Raw genomic sequence first — 19,188 nt, 5'->3', positions numbered from 1 at the left:
GTTGTTAGCTGACGCTCTGAACATTCCAAAAACCGTTGTGCATCGCATCGTTATGGACGAATTGAACATGCGAAAGGTGTGCACCAAGCTGGTCCCCAAATTGTTGACGGACGAGCAGAAGGCCAATCGAGTGTTGATCGCGGGTGAATTGAAGGAACATGTGGAAATTGGACCTCATTATTTAGACTGTGTTATTACCGGTGATGAAACGTGGACATTTGAGTACGACCCAGAAACGAAGCGCCACAGTGCTGAATGGCACCCCTCGGTTTCCCCGAAACCGAAGAAGGCGAAGATGAGCAAATCCAAAGTGAAAACAATGCTCATCGTCTTTTTCGACGCCCGTCAACGCTCCCTACTACTTGGATGTTCTAGAAAGATTAAGGAAAAGGGTCATCCACGTGCGAAAAGACACCGCCGCTAACTGGCGGCTGCATCGCGACAATGCGCCCAGCCACACGTCTCTGCTCGTCCGTGAGTTCCTGGCGAAGCACCACATGGCAACGCTGCCGCAGCCACCCTACAGCCCCGACCTAGCTCTGGCCGACTTCTTTTTGTTCCCGAGGATCAAGACTGCACTCAAAGGACGCCGTTTTGAAAGCATTCAGGCTATCCAAGCGGTCGTGACAACAGCTTTAAATGAGGTTCCAGTTGAGGCCTTTGAGGAGCCGTACCGGGCATGGGAGAGTCGGTGGAAAAAATGTGTAGATGCTCATGGACAGTACTTTGAAGAATATTAACACTTTGTACCGATATCATCAATAAATTTAATATATATATTTCATAACTTTTGGGACGCACCGTGTATTAGTACGTTTATTATCCCCTTTATGCTGAATCTGTGCATTGTCCAATGTTCGCAGATTGAACTCTCACTGTTTTGCCTAGATTGGATATGTGTGGTGAAATGTGTACATAATGTTAATATGAATGAGTTTAATGAAAAACATTTGGAAGTAAATGATTAATTATCCTTAATAGTTTTGAATGCTAATAGTTGCATTGCAATGATCATGGAGATAGATTGAATTAGAACAAAAAATGAAAGTAGGTAAGGTGCGATTTGGTTCCATTGGGTTAGTTAAGGTTAAGTTTGATTAATTTAGTTTAAGGCATATTAATTTTCATGAAGTCAGGTTATATATTATGCTAAGTTTGAGTTGGGCCGCAGTTACACATTGCCGTTATTCATCAGGAAACAAGTTACCACTTGGCGGTGTGTCATTATTTAGACCAAAAGTGTCAATGAAAAAAAGGAGGCAGTTCAAGGTTAACGTAGACTTTTTTCTGAAGGCTTGGGCACAAGAAAAATGAAACACTTTTATGGCCAGTTGGTGGCATCATTGCACTCACTCACTGACCGATCTGTGGCCCTGCGCTCCATTTGCGGGTATTAGATCTAATACAAGATGGTGACTCCTAGCACAGGGCAGTGCCATATAATCATAGTCATAATGAAGGGGGACGGTGAAACCAGCATTGTATGTTAAGTGCCCAGTATGGGGAAGAGACCCTGTCACCAGCAAGTGCCTATGGTACAAGTTTTCTCAAGGCTGTAAAGAAGTCTCCAAACTATCATATTCTCATGTGAAATGAGTCTTGTTTAGCCAACAGCTGTGTGCAATGTGAACGTTCTCTGCGTCGAAGAGCTTATTTTGGGGGGGGCGAACAGGCAAATTACAGAGGTGTTATTGTATCCAGTGGTGTAAGTGTTGGAAGTGTTGAAGGAATTGTCCATGAACACTTAATGTGCAAGCCAATGTACGTTGTGGATCCCAGAGATGGTAACCTATGAATAGAAGGTGCAGTGTGTTGTTGCTGTTTGTCTGCATCAGTTTGAATTGGAAGGAAAACACATTTCTAGAGCAAATAGTGACCTGTCCTTAACTTTCTACATAGTGGGGATGAATCTATCTGTGCTGCTGGTGTTAGTAACTTGCCAGGATGTAGGAAAAAATGTGTTAGTGTAAAGGGAGTTTGGCTGTTCTGGCATTGCATTAGAACAAATTCTTTGAATTCTCCATCACTAACTTAGATTAGCCATATCTAATGGACCCAAGTGAGGAAGTGCTTCCCTGCCCCCATGCCTAATGGTTGAAAAGTTATGCATATGATGGGTAAAAGAGCGGATGTGGTATCATATGGTACAACAATTTCTTGCAGTGTCAATTTTGGCCACCCCCAAGAATCTGAGACTGGGGATTTTTGTATTGTGGAAAACAAATATTGTAAATACAAATAAAGGCCTAGGCAATGCCCACCCGGCCTTCTGTAGCACATTCTTATATACATCTTGTTCTATTACAGCTGTATCTCCGCGATTCTTATTATAAATCTTAACTTAAATCTGAGAGTATCCCGTTAATACGTTGGTGCGCCATAGCTCAAGAGGTTAGCCGCTGGCTTCGCACCGGGGCGGCCCAGGTTCGATCCCGGGTCTGGTGAAGTGGTCAACCGAGTACTTAGGTTTCCCCTGCCACAGGGCTTCAGGTGGGGTGGGATGCGGCGGGATGGTATCCCGGTTCTTTTCTAAATGGCTTAAAAGCATCCCGTTACTTCTTTGGCAGTAAATGCTTATGAATTAAAAGGGGAAAACCATCCCGGTTCTATTTTCATTCCACCTCAAGCACTGACTATAAATATAGAATATGCTACAGCATCCAGTGCTCACCATTANGTCTGAACACAAATTCGTAATTACAAAGAGAACATTTAATTATTTGTTATTCACTACATGTTTCAACCATCTCGTGGTCATCATGTGAAAGGCATACATTAATACAAGCAAAAATGGTCTGTAGTGGAAACATAAATACCACAGAATGCTAAGTGAAAAACTGCTATGTACTCGTAAAATATAATAAAAGCTGGGGAATTGTAAATACAACAGAATGATCAAAGTTAGGCTTCTCTCCTGTCGAGACGAGTCGGTTCTCTACCTCCCGCTTGGCCTTCAGCAGTGCTCACTTGGCTAAGTCGATGTACTCTTCAGCCATCTCCACATCAGTTGTGTACTCCTTGTCCTCTAGAAGATCCTGGATATCACTGTCCAATGAAAGTAGTTGATCCAGGGTCTCCTGTAAACGGTCTCGGTAGTACTCATAATCCTCAAGTGGGGTGCTGGCAGTGGATTTCCTTATAGAGGTACTGAACTTTGTCACTTTTGCCCTTACTGTGGGGCGCTTCCTCGTGAGTCTTCCTAGTTCAGCGTCCGCCATGTCGAGTTGTATCATATGTATCCCACTTCCTGGGTTTCAGCACCAAAAATGTCATGAATAAGACCTTGAGGGGATATCCTTCCAACGTCACCTTATTACTATCTGAATGTAGAACTGTCCGTCTCTCTGTCCAGTTCAACCACTATATTCTGTCGGCGCACACTGCCCACTCTGCGCACAAGAACTTTCTCCTCTCTGCCCTCACAGTACACTGCTAGTCACACATTTTGTCTCTCAGCTTTAGCTGTGAGCTCATCAAAAAGCTTACTGTTCATCTCCATGAAGGATTTGANATACAAGAGCCACAATTGTTTGGTTCCAGTGCCCTCTGCTGATGCGGTACAGAGCTGGGAACATTATTGGCATGATCACATGGCTGTTTTCCTCAGTCAGGCTCATTATGTACTCATTACTCCATAAGTACAGTGCACAACAGGCCACCTGAAAGTGAGGACTAGAGACACATCTTGAAATTTGTTTGAACAACGGTTCCTGAATTTTGGCAAACTGTGATGGTTCAATTACATCTAAAATTTCTCCAGTCTCACCAAGGAACATCACATCTTTCTGACTGCACGTTTTAGGCCAGAACTTGAGTAGCCCTTTAACAACAGTTTCAGTTAGCGTGGCATCCTTTTCAAGGAACTGAACCACACAGTATGTCAGCTGTGCATGGTACAATGACAGACATTTAACTTTGTGCAGTGGCAGCAGAACCTTTAGGAGGAATTGCTTGTGTTCTGACTTCAGCGGTAGAGAAAAGCCGCTGATAATGCTTGCTAATATTTCCAGTAACTCTGCAACACCATTAAAATGCTCTGTCTCATATACAAACCTAAGGAAGATGTTATTTATTTGTTTGCGTATGAATGCACGTAGCCCCGGGAATTTTCCATAGATGCGATGCAGAACAGTCTTAAGGAAATGACGCTCCCGAGGGTCTTCACTGTCAAATAAGTCTAATAACTGTAGCACAAATTTTTGGTCTATTACTTGTTTGGCAATGGTGGTCTGAAAGTCGGAGGATTCCAAGAACCGTAGGAAAAACTCATACACTAACTGCAAGTGTGGCCATGACGCTTCTAATGTTGGGTCATCTTCTTCTGGATCAAAATCACTGGGCGGCAAGGTCCGGAACAGATTTGCTGAGATCATTCTGATGATCTCAGGGTAAACAGGCTCAGTAAGTACACCCCGGCCTGCTGTAATGAAGTCCACCAGCTCATTCAGAGTAGCTCGTTTAATTTCCTTTCCCTTCAGGTCAGCCACTGGGTCCATGAAGTCAAATGCCACACAGCACTGTCGCAGTTTGCGAATAAACAGCTGCTCCTGCTCTGAAGATGGGACATCTTCTCCAGAAATTCCGAAAAGCCCGTGGGATGACATTATATGAAGAGGCAACCACTTCTTGAACTGTTCTATAATATTTATTAGAGTTGCACAGTATGCACAGACGAACCAAATGTAACGTGTTGAGTTTCTGACCACTATATAAGTGTCGCTGTATCGCACACCAACTCGTAACTCTCCGCTGGCTAGATTCCAACTCAACTCGTAGGCTGCTGTCTTTAGAACTGATTTCGTAGGCAGTGTAGGTCTCTTATAAACCCTCAGCCGGACAACGGGAAAACGCCTCGCTTCATTGTTGCCTGGTTGCCTGTTTGGCGATATACTAGCAACGCTGTTGGTAGTTGTTTACGGCTACTTAGCAACTGCGGCGTCCCGTGTTACGTCACCGCTGTTTACTCGCTTTGCTTAGTATATACCACATTTCACAGGAACAATATATATAGGATTTGAGGTTCCAGAGCACTGCTTATGAAAACTTCCACTTTTAAGATTCTAGCTTGGCTTATCCTTTGACTGTGAAAGATTGTGTTCTGTTCCTCTGAAATGCTGGTTGACTTTCAAGAGACTACACAGTATTATATCCTATAAGATAGAACCTTCAGGAACAACATACAGTAATACATATCTTTGATACTGAAAGCTGGCAGAGAATATTCATAGAATGCTGAGAAAAGTTTTGTGTCCAGAAAGACTGTAGTTGGCTGGTTGGGCATTTATGTGAATCTTGACTATAAACAGGGCTTGAGGTGGGGCGGGATGCAGCAGGATGGTATCCCGGTTCTTTTCTAAATGGCTTAAAAGCATCCCGTTACTTCTTTGGCAGTAAATGCCTATGAATTAAAAGGGGAAAACCATCCCGGTTCTATTTTCATTCCACCTCAAGCACTGCCCTGCCAATCTTCATTCCACCAATTGCTCACCAATAATCGGGGGCTGGTACAATAGGCCAGAAGTGGCCGCAGTATAAGGGACTTAGTCCCACCCCACTAGAAAGAAAAACAAAGCAAAGCTAAGCTATCCCTGTAAGAGGCCGTGGAGATCCGTAGGGTTGTGAGACGTTGAGGGTCTGACATTATCTAGACCATCTAGACAATCGGCTCGTAGTTGGCGGCAAGGTTGTCAGCCCTACGCGCCGGTCACGCTTTACTCCCCGGGAAAATAATTTAATTAATTCCTGGTACTCAGTTCTGTTACAGGCTGAGTCGGCCCCAGCTAGGGCCATGCGGCTGGAAGGATTATGTCAATTTAAAAAATTCAAAGACTGTGATTTCAACACGCGACCTTCCGACTTGCAGCATACCCTCTCAATCAACTACGCTACCGCGTGCCCCCTTACTTTTCTTACATAATTATTTTATATAAATATAGGAATATTGCTTATGATGTAACAGAAGCCCTGCAGAAATCTCTTTTCTTCTACCTGTACGAGCTCTATAACTGACTTTGGGTATTCATTTTCTCGGTTTCTTTTATTGTAGAAGAAATATTGTAAATACAAAACTACTGCCACCTCTACGCATCGCACCGATACTAGATAGTCTGAAACGGTCTTGGAGCCATTCACAATACACCCATCGACGCCTATCGCAATGTATCGCTACATATCAAATCGCATGTGTGTGAACCAATCACAGGCATTGGGCGTTGCCCAATAGCGTCCAATAGATACCTAATGATACCCAATTTGTTGAAGTTTTAATGATTTCGGCCATTACGTTTTTGGAAGAGGTAGGTAAATTGTGTGCATGCCTTAGAGAATCATTACAGTCATTCGAAAGAAATTCGATTTCTTCATATTTTGACAAATTGTTAGAAGCAAACTCCGTTGGGGTTGATATTCTGATGTTGTAAGTTCTACTTGGGATTTTTCTAAACTTCTGTACCATTTCTGAGCGTCATGATCTTAGAATGCGCGTTTTTGGTGTTTACATACCCATTCTCGCCCGTCTTACACATAGAAGTGCGTACCAGCCCCGACTTGAAAGTCATAATAGCTGATGATTTAAGGTGAACTGGTTGAAGTGTCAGGGTATACAGATGCATAATGAATACTGTTCTGAGGCCCTGTGATAGTGTGTGTACAGTTAGGTAGTTATTGGTTTAACTCCGCGCTGTCTGCTAGCGAGTTACCGACGTTTTGGAAGCAAGAGTTCACCCAGGTTTGGTGAACCAGCTCCCTACGCAAGTTAAGGAACAGTTTGTCAGACAACGTGTTATAAGACACTAAGCTTCATAGTCTGTATTGTGAGAACAAAGAAATCCACATCAATATGTGTTTGTACACAATCAGTATGTTTCGTTACGCACTAGGGCTAATATTGGCAGGAAGATACTGGTAGACTCTTTAGAAATATGATGCTATATCAGTTAGATTCTTGTAAATAGATTCATTTGAAACCCACAAAACATCATGTATGACAAAGAAAAAGGATTCAAGGTTATGAAAGATTCTGCATTCTCTTGCAACAGGAATGCCAATAACTGCTGCCGAGAGCTGAAGAAATATTTCCAGCTGTGAGAGAAAGCATGGTGAGTGTTTTGTGCTTGTGTGCACAGACAATTTTATTGTCATCTTTCAGTTCTAATAGCCTAAGAAACTGAAAATTTTATGCAAATCTGTTAGTTTTCATAATCCATGCAGGGAGTTTACATGGTTCTTCATATTGTAACAGTTTTAAAAAATTCTCTTACTGGGGGTTGGAGTCCAGCTGGGTCCACTCCGACTTGCGGCCATTGATTGGCCTATTGTAGCCTGCCCTGGCTGATTATGATCATTATGATGATGGAGAATTTGGTGGAATGAAGATTGGCAGGGGAAACCAAAGTACTCGGAGAAAACCCGCCCCAGTGCCACTTTGTCCACCACAAATCCCACTTGACCAGAACCTGGGCCGCTGCGGTGGGAAGCCAGCGACTAACCCCTTGAGCTATGGTGTGGCCTTGTAACAGTTTAGTATATTATGTAGGAGAGGGTTCGATCAAGGACAATGCTGTGGGTAGGTTGTGTAGCACATGTGAGAATGAGAAATGTGTACAAAGATTTGGACAGAAAACCTGAAAGAATGAGACCACTTGGGAGATATTTTTGTGCACATTTTGGGGGATTTGGACGGGGTTTGTTTGTGTCAGGATGTGAAATCGTGATGGGCATGTGTGAACACAGAGTTCTTAGGTAACATAAAGAGCAGATATATTCTGTACTTGCACAGGGACAATAAATTTCTCAGGAAGGTCCCTGCATTAGGAACTTAATACTTTCCAAGTTTATGGAGTCTGGAGAAGAAATTCGTAGAGAGCAGCTTTTATTGGTTAGATGTAGTAAAGAGCAGCTACAGCAAAAAGAGCATACAATGTTTGATGCATGGTGTTGTACAGCCATGACTGATAGAAGATATGATGGTTTTACAGAACCATACAAATTCAGAGAATGAAGATACACACCCAATAAGTAATGCAGACCAGGCCATGAATATGAATGCTGAGGAAGTCTCAGACTCACATGAGGAAGTGGATCCTCTGCAAATAACATTTCAGGAGATAAAGGCTGAACCTGAGGTGAGCTGTATGTTTCTATATGTCCACTGTTGGGGAGATATCACAAATATGCAGAAATGCCAGTTCTCCCCATCTGTCAGGCAGCTGTCTGTACACATGAAACAGCTCCACTGTGCTGCTGACTGGCCTTTGAAGGTCTTTTTCTGAAATGTCTCTAGACAGTTATAGTTTGTTGAGTGGATGTTGCTTGTGATGTACCACTTCCATTTCCTTTTAAGCAGTTCTGATGTAGATGAAATTGAATTTTGTGTAAAGTGAACAGTGTTTCAGAGAAATTCTACAGCAGCAAAAATCCTTGGGGAGTCATGGAACTGTTTGCAGTTAGTTACTGGTACACTTGTTAGAACCAAGAATTTAAATTACTAGGACTCTTGTAAGCTAGTTACAGTGAACCCCACAAGATATTTATCATGTGATCAACAGGTTTCAAGGTTACAAAAGATTCTGCATTCTCTTGCAACAAAAGTGGCAAAAATTGTACTGCAGGGAGCTGAAGAAACATTTCCTGCTGTGAGAGATAGGATTGTGTTTTGTGCTTGTGTGCACAGACAAGAATTTTGTTGTTTTATGTCAGTTCTCTTCTCCAGAGGAACTAGATGTTTTGTGACAGGCATCTCTCTCTGTTTTCATAATCCATCTGTGGAGTTCGGTATATTATACTTTGTTATGGTTTTTTCTGTCTCAACACACCCATCAAAATCTCACTCACATTTGCTGTGTATAATGATTAGCATCCATTGTTTATCTTCCATCAAAATTGCAACACTTTTTACATTCTGCACTTCAACACTGCATGTTTCCGCACCAAACGGCCATCCTCAGGTGTTATTATGTTACAGATATTTTACTAAGACTGTGTTAAAAACTGTTACTGTTTTAATTTGTGTTAAAATCACACACTGTAGTCTTCTTTTTAAGTAAAATGAGATAAAATCCCTTAAAATTTCTGTTGCATATTATTTCACCTCACCCGGGGTGTCGTCATTTTCGTAAATGTATCGAAGTGTTTTTCTTGGCAGCTTGCCCCTTACGTTCGTGGTCTACTTTCAGTTTTTGACTGCCATATGCTCCTGGTTTGTGTGTGCTTCCTCCACAGCGTCTGGTGTTCTAAATGTAGTGTTGAAGTGTAGAATGTAAAAAGTTTTGCAATTTTGATGGAAGATAAACAATGGACACTAATTTGAACAATTGCAGCAGGATGCTGAAATACAGAATCATATATATAATGAGTTTACTGGTCCTAATGATATGGCAGTGTGCTACATGTTTCGGCTACTGCCGTCATCGGGCAGTATACACTAACAAATGTTTTGAAACTATTGAAGAGCATTTTATATGAATTCATATATTACAATATAAGAACTATCAGTAATGTATCTGACTTTCCATGTATGTAATACATTCAACAATTCATCTGCATTAATACCATTCTTATAAATACATTAAAATTGGAATAAAAGTTTTATATTAAATGGGTGCCTAGAGGGTACATAAGGGTGTTGATAATAAAATAATATAAAGAATAAACATTTTTTTTAAGTTATAAAATACATGTAAACAATTGGTACATAATGTAGGAGAGTGATCAGTTCAAAGAGGGTGATCTGCATAAGTCAGGTAGCACACATGTGAGAGTGAAAAATGCATACAAAGTTTTGGATAGAAAACCTGAGAGAAACAGACCACTTGGGACACCTAATTGCAGATGGAAAGATGCTGTTAAGCTAGATTTTAAAGAAATAATTTGGAAGGGTTTGTGTTGAATCTGTTTGCCTTAGGATACAGAGCTACAATGAGCATGTGTGATCACAGTAATGAGACCTTAGGTACCATAAATAACTCCATGGAGCTGTCTCCTTGAGAAGCCAAGTTACAAGTTATGAATCTCCTCATGATGTTTTTAGGTACCAAAGGAAGCAGATATTTTCTGTGCTGCTGCAGTGATTGTTAGTTTCTTTGGAAGAACACAGAGCTATGAACCAGATACTTTCCAATGATCTTGATAGCTGTAGTGAAGAAAATGTGTACAAAACAGCTGTTATGAGCTAGATGTAATGAGACGCAGCCATAGCAGGGAGAGCATGTGCTGTTTAATGTTTGGTGTTGTGCATCCATTTCTGAGAAAGATGTGATGATTTTTACAGGACTGTACAAGTTCAGAGAACGTTTTAGTGGGTCCATATGTTGAGATATACCCAACATCTCATGATGCAAATCATGCTGTGTATATAAAAGCTGAGGCAGTGTCAGATACAGAAGAGGAAGAAGATCCTCTTGCAGTAATATTTCCAGAACTAAAGGCTGAACCTGAGGTGAGCTGTATGTGCACTGTTAGGCAGGTAACACAAATGTGCAGAAGTGTCAGTTGTCTTTCTTATCTCCATCTCTGTCTGTGCATGTGAAGCAGCTCTACTGCGCTGTTGACCAGATTCTGAAGGTTTCTTTTTTTTTCTGAAATGTCTCTAGGCAACTGTAGTTTCTTGAATGTTGCTTGTGATTTACCAATCCCATTTTCTTTTAAGAAGATCTGATATAGATGAAATTAAATACTGTGTAAACTGAAGAATGCACAAGATAAATTCCATAGCAGGAAGAATCTTGCATGTTTTCCTTGTCTATCCAGTCCACTAAGCAGTGGTTTGATACTACATCGTAGGGTCCCTGGGATCTATAAATGCTGAAGTTTACTGTTGATTTCTTTTCTATCTTCGATGTAGTCTATATCCGTGTAATAACAGAGTTGTCATGTTGAGGATTTGTAACAGGATAATTAATGATTCTCTACAGGTTTGTGACAGATTATAGACACGTGTTGCCTGTTGCCCTTTGAAGTAAATTTAATATACCTGACACTGTCGGAGTTGCCTCTGTACCTACTGTTGGGTGATTGGTTTTCATGACAGATTTTTTTGTTATTTTCTGTTAGAAAGAACAGTGAGCAAACATTAGATACAGAGATTGTGTAAGAGGTATAGAAAGCAATAATGAGGAATCGTTGCTGTATATGAGTTTTGTTTCTCCTAATATAACAAACAATGCACGCACATTTCACTGTGCATAACTGAGTTTATTGGTCGTACAATGTCGCAACATGTTTAGGCTCATGCAGCCATTATCAGGCAATACATTAACAAGCTTTATTCTATTGACTTATGCCTCCTGTATGGATCCATATATCATTGTGTGTTACAATAAATTGAAACATATGCTGTGTTCCCTTGTGTTAATCATCTTAAATGCAGAGATTAAATGGTTGTGTTTCTATACTGCTTTGGAAATGTATTGAACAAGTATTTAAAACTTAATAACAGTAATAAAATATTTAAAAGTATATTAATAGGTGAAGATATTATTAAAATATTGAACCCATGGAAATACGATATTCTAAATAATCTTAGTGGTTGATTCCCCCCTTAGTTTAAATAAAATGAAAATTATGTATAGATTTCTTCTGTTGGTCATATCAGGCTTTCCACCATCAATGTGACTGTATTTTGGCTTATAGTTATTATTTTGATCTTACATGCTGTATATGCACTACAACTGTCACTCCTTATGTTGTCTATAATATGTTGATGTTTGATTACGATTGGCTGTGTTTTGCTCCCTAGTTCGTTTAATGTTTTCTTCTGAGGATGGCTATATAGCTTAGTATTTTGACATTTTCTTGCATTATTTTGTTAAATTACGTTGTGTCCTTAATCATATCCTTCCACAATCTGGCTATAATTGTGTTTGATGGATTTGTAGTCCATATTCGAGCTTGTGCTAACGCGTTTTCTTTAGTCGTCTGTTGGTTTCTGGCTATGAGTGAAGAATCGATATTGGCAACACACACATCCTAGAATATAGGCGCCATTATGGTCAATTGGAATATACAGTGGATGTAATTAAACAAAAAAGGGCTGTTAATGAACATCAAAGAAAACTTCTACATATGCATATACGGGGAGGTTCTTACTTTGGTTGACTGGTTCAGGACTCTGATCCACAGTGAGTGGTGCACCTTTGGCTGTGAAGTGCATATGAATTATGCTGATGAATCATTATGCCTGTGGCCATTTACTGTTGTAAACTTTGTCCTTCAGGCAACCCCAGAAGAAAAGTCGCAAGAATTAAGGTCGGGTGAATGTGCCTGCCGAATACCAGTGCTGTTATTGCTGTCCCCGAAGGTATCATACAAAGCTAAAGATACAAGGCAGTAACAGTATAGGGTCCAAGCTTCAGCTTCCTGCACTAGATTATGACACTCCAGTCTCTTTGAGTTAGATGTTTCAGTGATTTTCTAGGTGTATGTTCAAGTCTGGCTCCTTTGTCATCTAACTTTACCTCAGTCTTGGCACTTGTGTTTTTGTGTCTTGTCTATTAAGAGTCCCTTTGATCTGAGTTTTTTCACCAAATTGTGAATTCTTTGTTTACTGGGAACTCTTGGGGCATATGGTAGCATAGTTGGTTAAGGGGCTATGCTACAAGCTGGAAGGTCGCGGGTTCAAGTCCTGATGAGGTCATTGGATTTTTCAAATGACCTAATCCTTCCAGCCGCACTATGGCCCTGGGGTTGACTCATCCTCTAACAGAAATGAGTACCAGGGATTAATTAATTTTCCTGGGGAATAAAGTGCAGCCGTTGTGTAACGCTAACAACCTTATTGCCATCTTTGAGCCGATTGTCTAGATAATGTGGGACCCCGAACATCTCACAACCCTGTGGGCCTTCACGGCCTGGTAAAGGGATAGTTTTACTTTTTACTGGGAACTCTTGCTCATGAAATTTTTGTCGACACTTTCTAGCAGAACCACATTTGGCGTAAGGGTCGTGCAGTAGTACACATGCTCTAAAGTGTACCGCACTGCTTACTGATTGTAACTGAGAACAAACAGCTAATGGAGTTCATAACTGGCACCCACTACTGACAGATCATAAACGCATGAACCTCACTGATTGCTGTGAAACATAATGCCATCACTCATGCTGATTCATGGTCAAAATTTGTGTTCGACTCGCAGCTGGCAGTGCACCAGTCACCATGAAGCGCAAAGCCATGAACCGATCAACAAAAAGAACCTCCCTGTTATCATCATCTTCATCGTCCTTCAGCTCCCATTGGAGCATAGGGCATCAACAAAGTGTCACCATCTCTTACAGTTCTTGCCGAGTTGTTTACTTTGCCCTTTTGAGTTCCACCCCATAGCCTGCTTCTCGATTGCATTTTCCTTTCGAAGAGAGTGGCTGATCCAGTTCCATTTTATGTCTGGCAATCTGTTCAGTTATTTTTATTTCAATTGTCTGTTTCCATAGTTCAGTGCGTTATTATAACTGGTCATCTCAACTTTGCTATTCTACACAGGCATTGATTTACAGAACTTTGTAATTTTCTACATGTTTCCTGGGTGACTCACCATGCCTCACAACACTATAATAAAATTGATTTCACATTAGAGTTGAAAATTCTTAGTTTTGGTCTTTTTTTTTTTATTGCTAGTGGGGTGGGAGTAAGTCCCTTGTACTGCGGCCACTTCTGGCCTGTTGTACCAGCCCCAGATGATAGGTGAGGGTGTGATTGTGGAGCAGTTGGTGGAATGAAGATTGACGGGGGAAACGGAAGTACTTGGAGAAAACCTGCCCCAGCCCCACCACAAATCCCACTTGACCAGACCCGGGATCAAACCCGGGCTGCCATGGTGGGAAGCCAGCGACTAACCACTTGAGCTACGGTGCGGCCGAGTTTTGGTCTTGATGAAATATCTCTTATTTCCAGAGACACAGTAGATCATTGTGGTCGCGGTGCAAGGGCCAAGAAGGCCCACCCCTTATACATTCACTTGTTTCCAAACTTCCTGTAGTTGATTAAATGCCCCATTTGCTTCAGATATTTTATTTCTTACATCTCCTCTGGATCTATGCTCTCAAGTTAAGGGAATTTATCAACATTTCCTATTTTTTTTCCATCTAGAGTAAAAGTATTTTTATTTTTATTATTTATGTGCATTGCTTTCGTTTTTGCCTGATTAATATTTATTCAGCTTTCCTGGCTTCTGTTTCAGTCAACCAACTTTTCTTTCATATCTTTAAAATTTTTTGCTAAAAGACATATCTCTGAAATCAAAGTCCTCCAGTTTACATGTGGGATCCCATTGTTTGTATTCTGTGGTTCTTCTCATTACTGATCATAACAAGGAAAATGGTTGACGAGAGAATACAACCTTGCTTGTCACCTGTACCTGTCTCAATAGGTAAACTAAGTTTCCCATAAGTGTAATCTTTGTATGAATTTTATTACTTTTATTGGAATCCCATAGTCCTTTAGTTCTTGCCATATTTGGTCCCTATCTGTGGAATGAAAGCCTTCTCAGAATCTGTAAACCAAAGGTATAGAGCACTAAGAAATTCATTTACTGTTCTATCAATATTCTGACTGTATTAATTTGATCAGCTCATGACCTATTGCTTCTGAAGCCTGCTTGTTCTTTTCTTAGTTTGGTTTCTATTCAGTTTTTTTATTCTTTCATATATGATTTGTGGGAATGATTTGTGTTCACAGAAAGAAGTGTAATTCCTCTCCAATTTGAACAGTTAAGAACATTTCCTTTCTTTGGTAATTTGAACAAAAGACCTTTTCTCCTGTCTTCAGGGATTGTTTCCTGTTTGCAAAGTTTTTCAAACAGAATGCAGAGTATATTTGCTGTTAAATTGATATCCTCCTTTAACAGTTCGGGTGGGATATTGTCCAAACATGGGACCGTACCATTTTTTTTTTGAGAGTTTTTTTTAATTTCCTCTTTATTTAGCGGTCTTTCCATTGCTTTCTTCTTTTTCCTCCTCCTCCTTTGCCTCATTATCACATCTGTCTTTTGGTGATGATGATGATATAGGTACAATTTCTATTGCTGTTTCTTGCCATGTTTTTGTTTGATCATCTTCATTCGTAAGCAGAGCCCCATTATTTTTATAGGTTGCATACCCTGATATTTTCTTTCAGTCAGTTTTATTGTAATATTGTATAATTCTTTTATATGTCCTTTCCTTACAGCTTCCTCTGCTTTACTTGCTTATTCATTCACCCACTTTCTTTTATCTCTCTTGGTTTTCCTTTTAACTTCAGTGTCTGTTACCCAATATTCTTCTTGTAATTTAAGTTTTTTGCTGCTTGTTTTGGAGCTGTTTAACATCTTTTTATATTTTTCTGTTTTTGAATTCTTGTCCAAGTTTCTTCTGATATCCAATCCTTTTTTATTTCTCTAAAATTTAAAATATTTTCAGCAGTTTCCACAGAAATGTCTTTAACCTTTAAAGTACTGACTTTTAAATTGTCAAGAGCCTGCTGCAGCTGAAATTTAAATGGCTCTAAGTCATTGAAGTTGCAGACTTTCAGAAAAAACTACATATTTTCTGTTCTATGCAATATAGCAACAAGAACTAAAAACATACTGAAAAACAATAAAGTTTTCTACATAACCACAAAAGACCAATTTTTACAAATGAAAATATACTGTGATTATTTTGTCATGAAATGCAAAATATCATCTTTATTATATACATTATGAAATTCTAAAGGATTTGCCATTATTTTTTTGTGAAACTTCAGACATGTTTATTTTGTAAAAAATTATCCACCCATACACAATAATCCTTTGTTCAAACTGTACGGGAGTATGAACCGTGTCACTTCACAATTTATGATAGCTCCATTCAGTGCTCTCACACTTGATGCACGTGCACGACTTGTTGAAGCAGTCCTTGATACAAAGACCAACATCACACTTTTTACAATAGAAGAGGGTGTTCCTGATTTTCTTATTTAGCGAACCCACACAACAGTGTCTTTGTTTCCTATTGGATGGCCAGTGTTTTTAATGTTTCAACTCTAATGGATTCATTTGGGCCCCAGATGAACTTGGCCTACACCAAGAAACGCCACTGACCGAACCTCCCCAAGAAGCGGCACTGACTGTGATATTTGCATCACGTGACTGTACAATCAAACCTTGCACTAATACACAATTTTTTATGTGTCATTTTTCCACCACATGACTTATGCAATAAATAGGCATTGTGAATAGTCATAGAAGGTGGAAAAACAATTTCTCTGCCGATTTCCATGTCTTCCGAGCAATTCCATAACTATTTACCTTCCTGTCTGATTTATCGACAAAGCCCATATGTGCATTGTTGTCTTCAATGTCTTTATACTTCTACCGAGACAAAATAAAAATGTTTTATAAATAAATGACAATCTGACACTGATTTTTGACTGATAATTCGCCACTGAAAACAGATTCTTGAAAACGACTCACTCCCTCACAAGCTCAAGCAGCAGTAATCTGCATGCTAAGATGAATATTTACTTCTCAGGTCTCAGAACAAAGCTGTGCTCTATTTGGCTGACACCGTCATAAACAGTCATATCTAAACATAAATAGTATAGAAACCAGGATGTGATAAATGATTTCATTGTTCTGATCTAACGAAAGAATCGCTACTTGACCTTGAGTGGGTTTGTTGTGGTTTCAACCCGAAGATCAAACTGTCAGCACTCCCAAAGAGTGCACGTGTATGGGAGAAACCCAAGTTCCTCCAGTAGTAAGTTCTTGACTGGCACAAAAATATATGAACATTTCACCAATTTCCTTTCTTTCGTGTCTTCCTATTACTTGTTCCAGTCCTTTAATTTCAATTCTGACTTCGGCATTTAAATCTGTGACAATTTTTATGTCCCTCTTGTTACTGTCTGTGGCTACTCATGATAATTGGAAATATAATGTCTGTTTTTTTGTCATTTGTGTTCCATCAGTTGGGGCATAACTTTGGATAGGTATTACATTTCATATATTCCCTTTAAAATATGCTGTTAAAATTCTTTCAGAGATCGGATGCCATTAAGTGTGAGTCCTTTTTGCAATTTTACTGTGTTCTACCTCATCACAACGAACAAGTCCTTCATCTGCACTATATCCCAAATACAGAAAAGTAAATCCATTTTGTGTGGCAATTTATCCAAAACTACCCCATCTAACTTCACCTATGCCTAGGATGTCTAATTTATAATTTTCAATTTCTTGCCTGACTTGTTTTAATTTTCCATTCTGGGCTAATGTTCTGACATTCCACTGACCAATTCTTGTTCTGTATTTCAGGCCAAAGGTCATTTTTCCTCATGCAGTCCATCTTTTCCTTGTCAGTGTTTAATAAAATGCATTTAAGAGTTGTGGATTATTAGCCCACTGACTTTTGAGTGTACTGGCGGTGTTACGAAATGTCTACTAATGTGGGGTCAGAAGTCCTACGGTAGGATCCTAATGGGCCGGGTAGGTCATTAATGCCTGTTTCATTTAACACATAATACAGTAGTATTTAATTCTGATATAAAATAATGAAAACACAATGGACCTAGTAGATGGTCCTCCATACATCAATACACAACAGTGAGGACAAAACTCTTTCGTTCCGCTGTATCCTAGGTAGCCCATCCTTTTTGTTAATTTTGTAGAACTTANGTCCTCGTTCACTGCTGGCCCCTCCCCCCCTCCGCAGATGTAAGGGGGTGGGGCCGCGTATACAGGACTGCCAAGCGTCTTCCAAGGGCAGTGTTGCGACATCACCGATGCTTTCCAAAAGTAGTTTCGACAGGAGCGGCGTACTCGTAACAACTCTTCCCTCCTTGGGAGGAAATTTTGGGCCACGGAGTGGGACAAAATTTCTTACCGCTCGGGCTTACCAGTACCCTTCTAAAAGCCCAATTAAAAGGATAAATTCAGGCATATAGCATTGGAAAGGTTTAAGCCCTGCGGATTACAAGTTTCATCCAATTCATAGTGAATGTACCCTTCAGTACTTCTGCTACAAGCATACAATTGTTTATGCGGGCTAACATAACACAATATATCCCACCTTAGTCCCAACCAGTCACCTGCGTGGATGATTAATAGACAATATACGTAATCAATCTTATTACTTTCACCTACAGATTACTACACGTTTCAGGTCTTTCTTCCGGTGCCTTAACAAATATCTTTGCGAGGTAGTTTACATAACGTGTAGCTTCCTTACCCAGGGGTATTGTTCTGGGAAGGACTAAACATTAGAAATATGCTAGAACATAAGAGTTTCCTAACTGATACAATAAGTTATTTGCTATAATATACCAAGATTATGTCTTACAAATGAAAATACATTACTTTCGCGTCCTCTGCCTCCTTTTCCTTGAACGTTGGAGTTTCCAGAGTGAACTCCCTTGTGTTACACCTTACATAGTGGTACAAACCAACCAAATAAACTTTCACAAATACACTAAACTCTCGATTATATGGGATAATGGTGGGGATGGAAATCACGATTAATTGAAAACCCAGTTAAGACAAATTTTATTAAAAGTAGTACTGTAATACTGTACCTTCATAATACTATAGGCCTACCTGTATTTAAATTTATTCAACCTCATTTTTATGTCATCTCATGGCCTATTTAATACTCTTTTTTACATTACACTGAAGTATGAATTAGTTATTTCAATCACAGTGTTCAACACAATCCAACACTTTTTATGAATATTCACACTTAACACTTAAAATATTTAATATTATCGTTTGCTTTTTCGCGGCATTTTCCATTTTACGGATATCTGTACGAAGCCTACGCAATATTAGCTTGTCACTTAATAAACTCTTCTCTTCACTCTCAAGATAGTCTAGTAAGGATTCCAAATGATTCAGAGCAGCACCATGTGATGCTTTCTTACTAGCAGCACTGTCCACCTCTTCCTCATTCTCACTTTCTTTCCACTCTTCTGACTGCACCCCCACTTAACTTACGATTTCGTTACTGCTTAACATTTCGAAGCCCGGCTCACACGAGTTACTGTTGAATACTTACCACAACACGCTTCCTTTTACACCCTGACATTTTGCTAACGCACTTGAAGATTGATACAAAGAGACTAATTGGGGCGGTATATCTGTCCTTGAAACTTTCCACAAATCCTTGCATTCTTTCACCCCTACCCTAGAACATTGTGTTAGTATAATGGGACCAAAAAATGCTGAGCTCGGTTCACACTAGTGCAAAAAT

The 19,188-nt window shown here is 39.9% G+C and overlaps 1 protein-coding gene and 1 pseudogene across 2 annotated transcripts in view; one reads left to right on the top strand and one right to left on the bottom strand.

The window, feature by feature from the left end:
* Positions 1–2,868: 2,868 nt before the first annotated feature.
* LOC111870623 lies at positions 2,869–5,373 on the bottom strand (annotated as a pseudogene).
* A 1,678-nt stretch (positions 5,374–7,051) lies between these two features.
* The window catches only part of LOC117282806 (zinc finger protein 239-like), a gene marked incomplete at its 5' end in the record, with an annotated part of 39,931 nt that continues 27,794 nt past the window's right edge, over positions 7,052–19,188 (top strand). For both annotated transcript variants that reach the window (XM_033753928.1, XM_033753927.1), the window contains 3 exon segments: positions 7,052–7,097; positions 7,977–8,123; positions 10,268–10,435. In XM_033753928.1, coding sequence (XP_033609819.1) covers positions 7,052–7,097; positions 7,977–8,123; positions 10,268–10,435 — 361 coding nt within the window.

This window comes from Cryptotermes secundus, unplaced genomic scaffold (assembly GCF_002891405.2).
Source record: "Cryptotermes secundus unplaced genomic scaffold, Csec_1.0 scaffold475, whole genome shotgun sequence".
In the NCBI taxonomy this organism is placed as follows: domain Eukaryota; kingdom Metazoa; phylum Arthropoda; class Insecta; order Blattodea; family Kalotermitidae; genus Cryptotermes; species Cryptotermes secundus.
The sequence above is the reverse complement of the archived record's forward strand: the minus strand, read 5'-3'. Positions and strand labels throughout refer to the sequence as shown.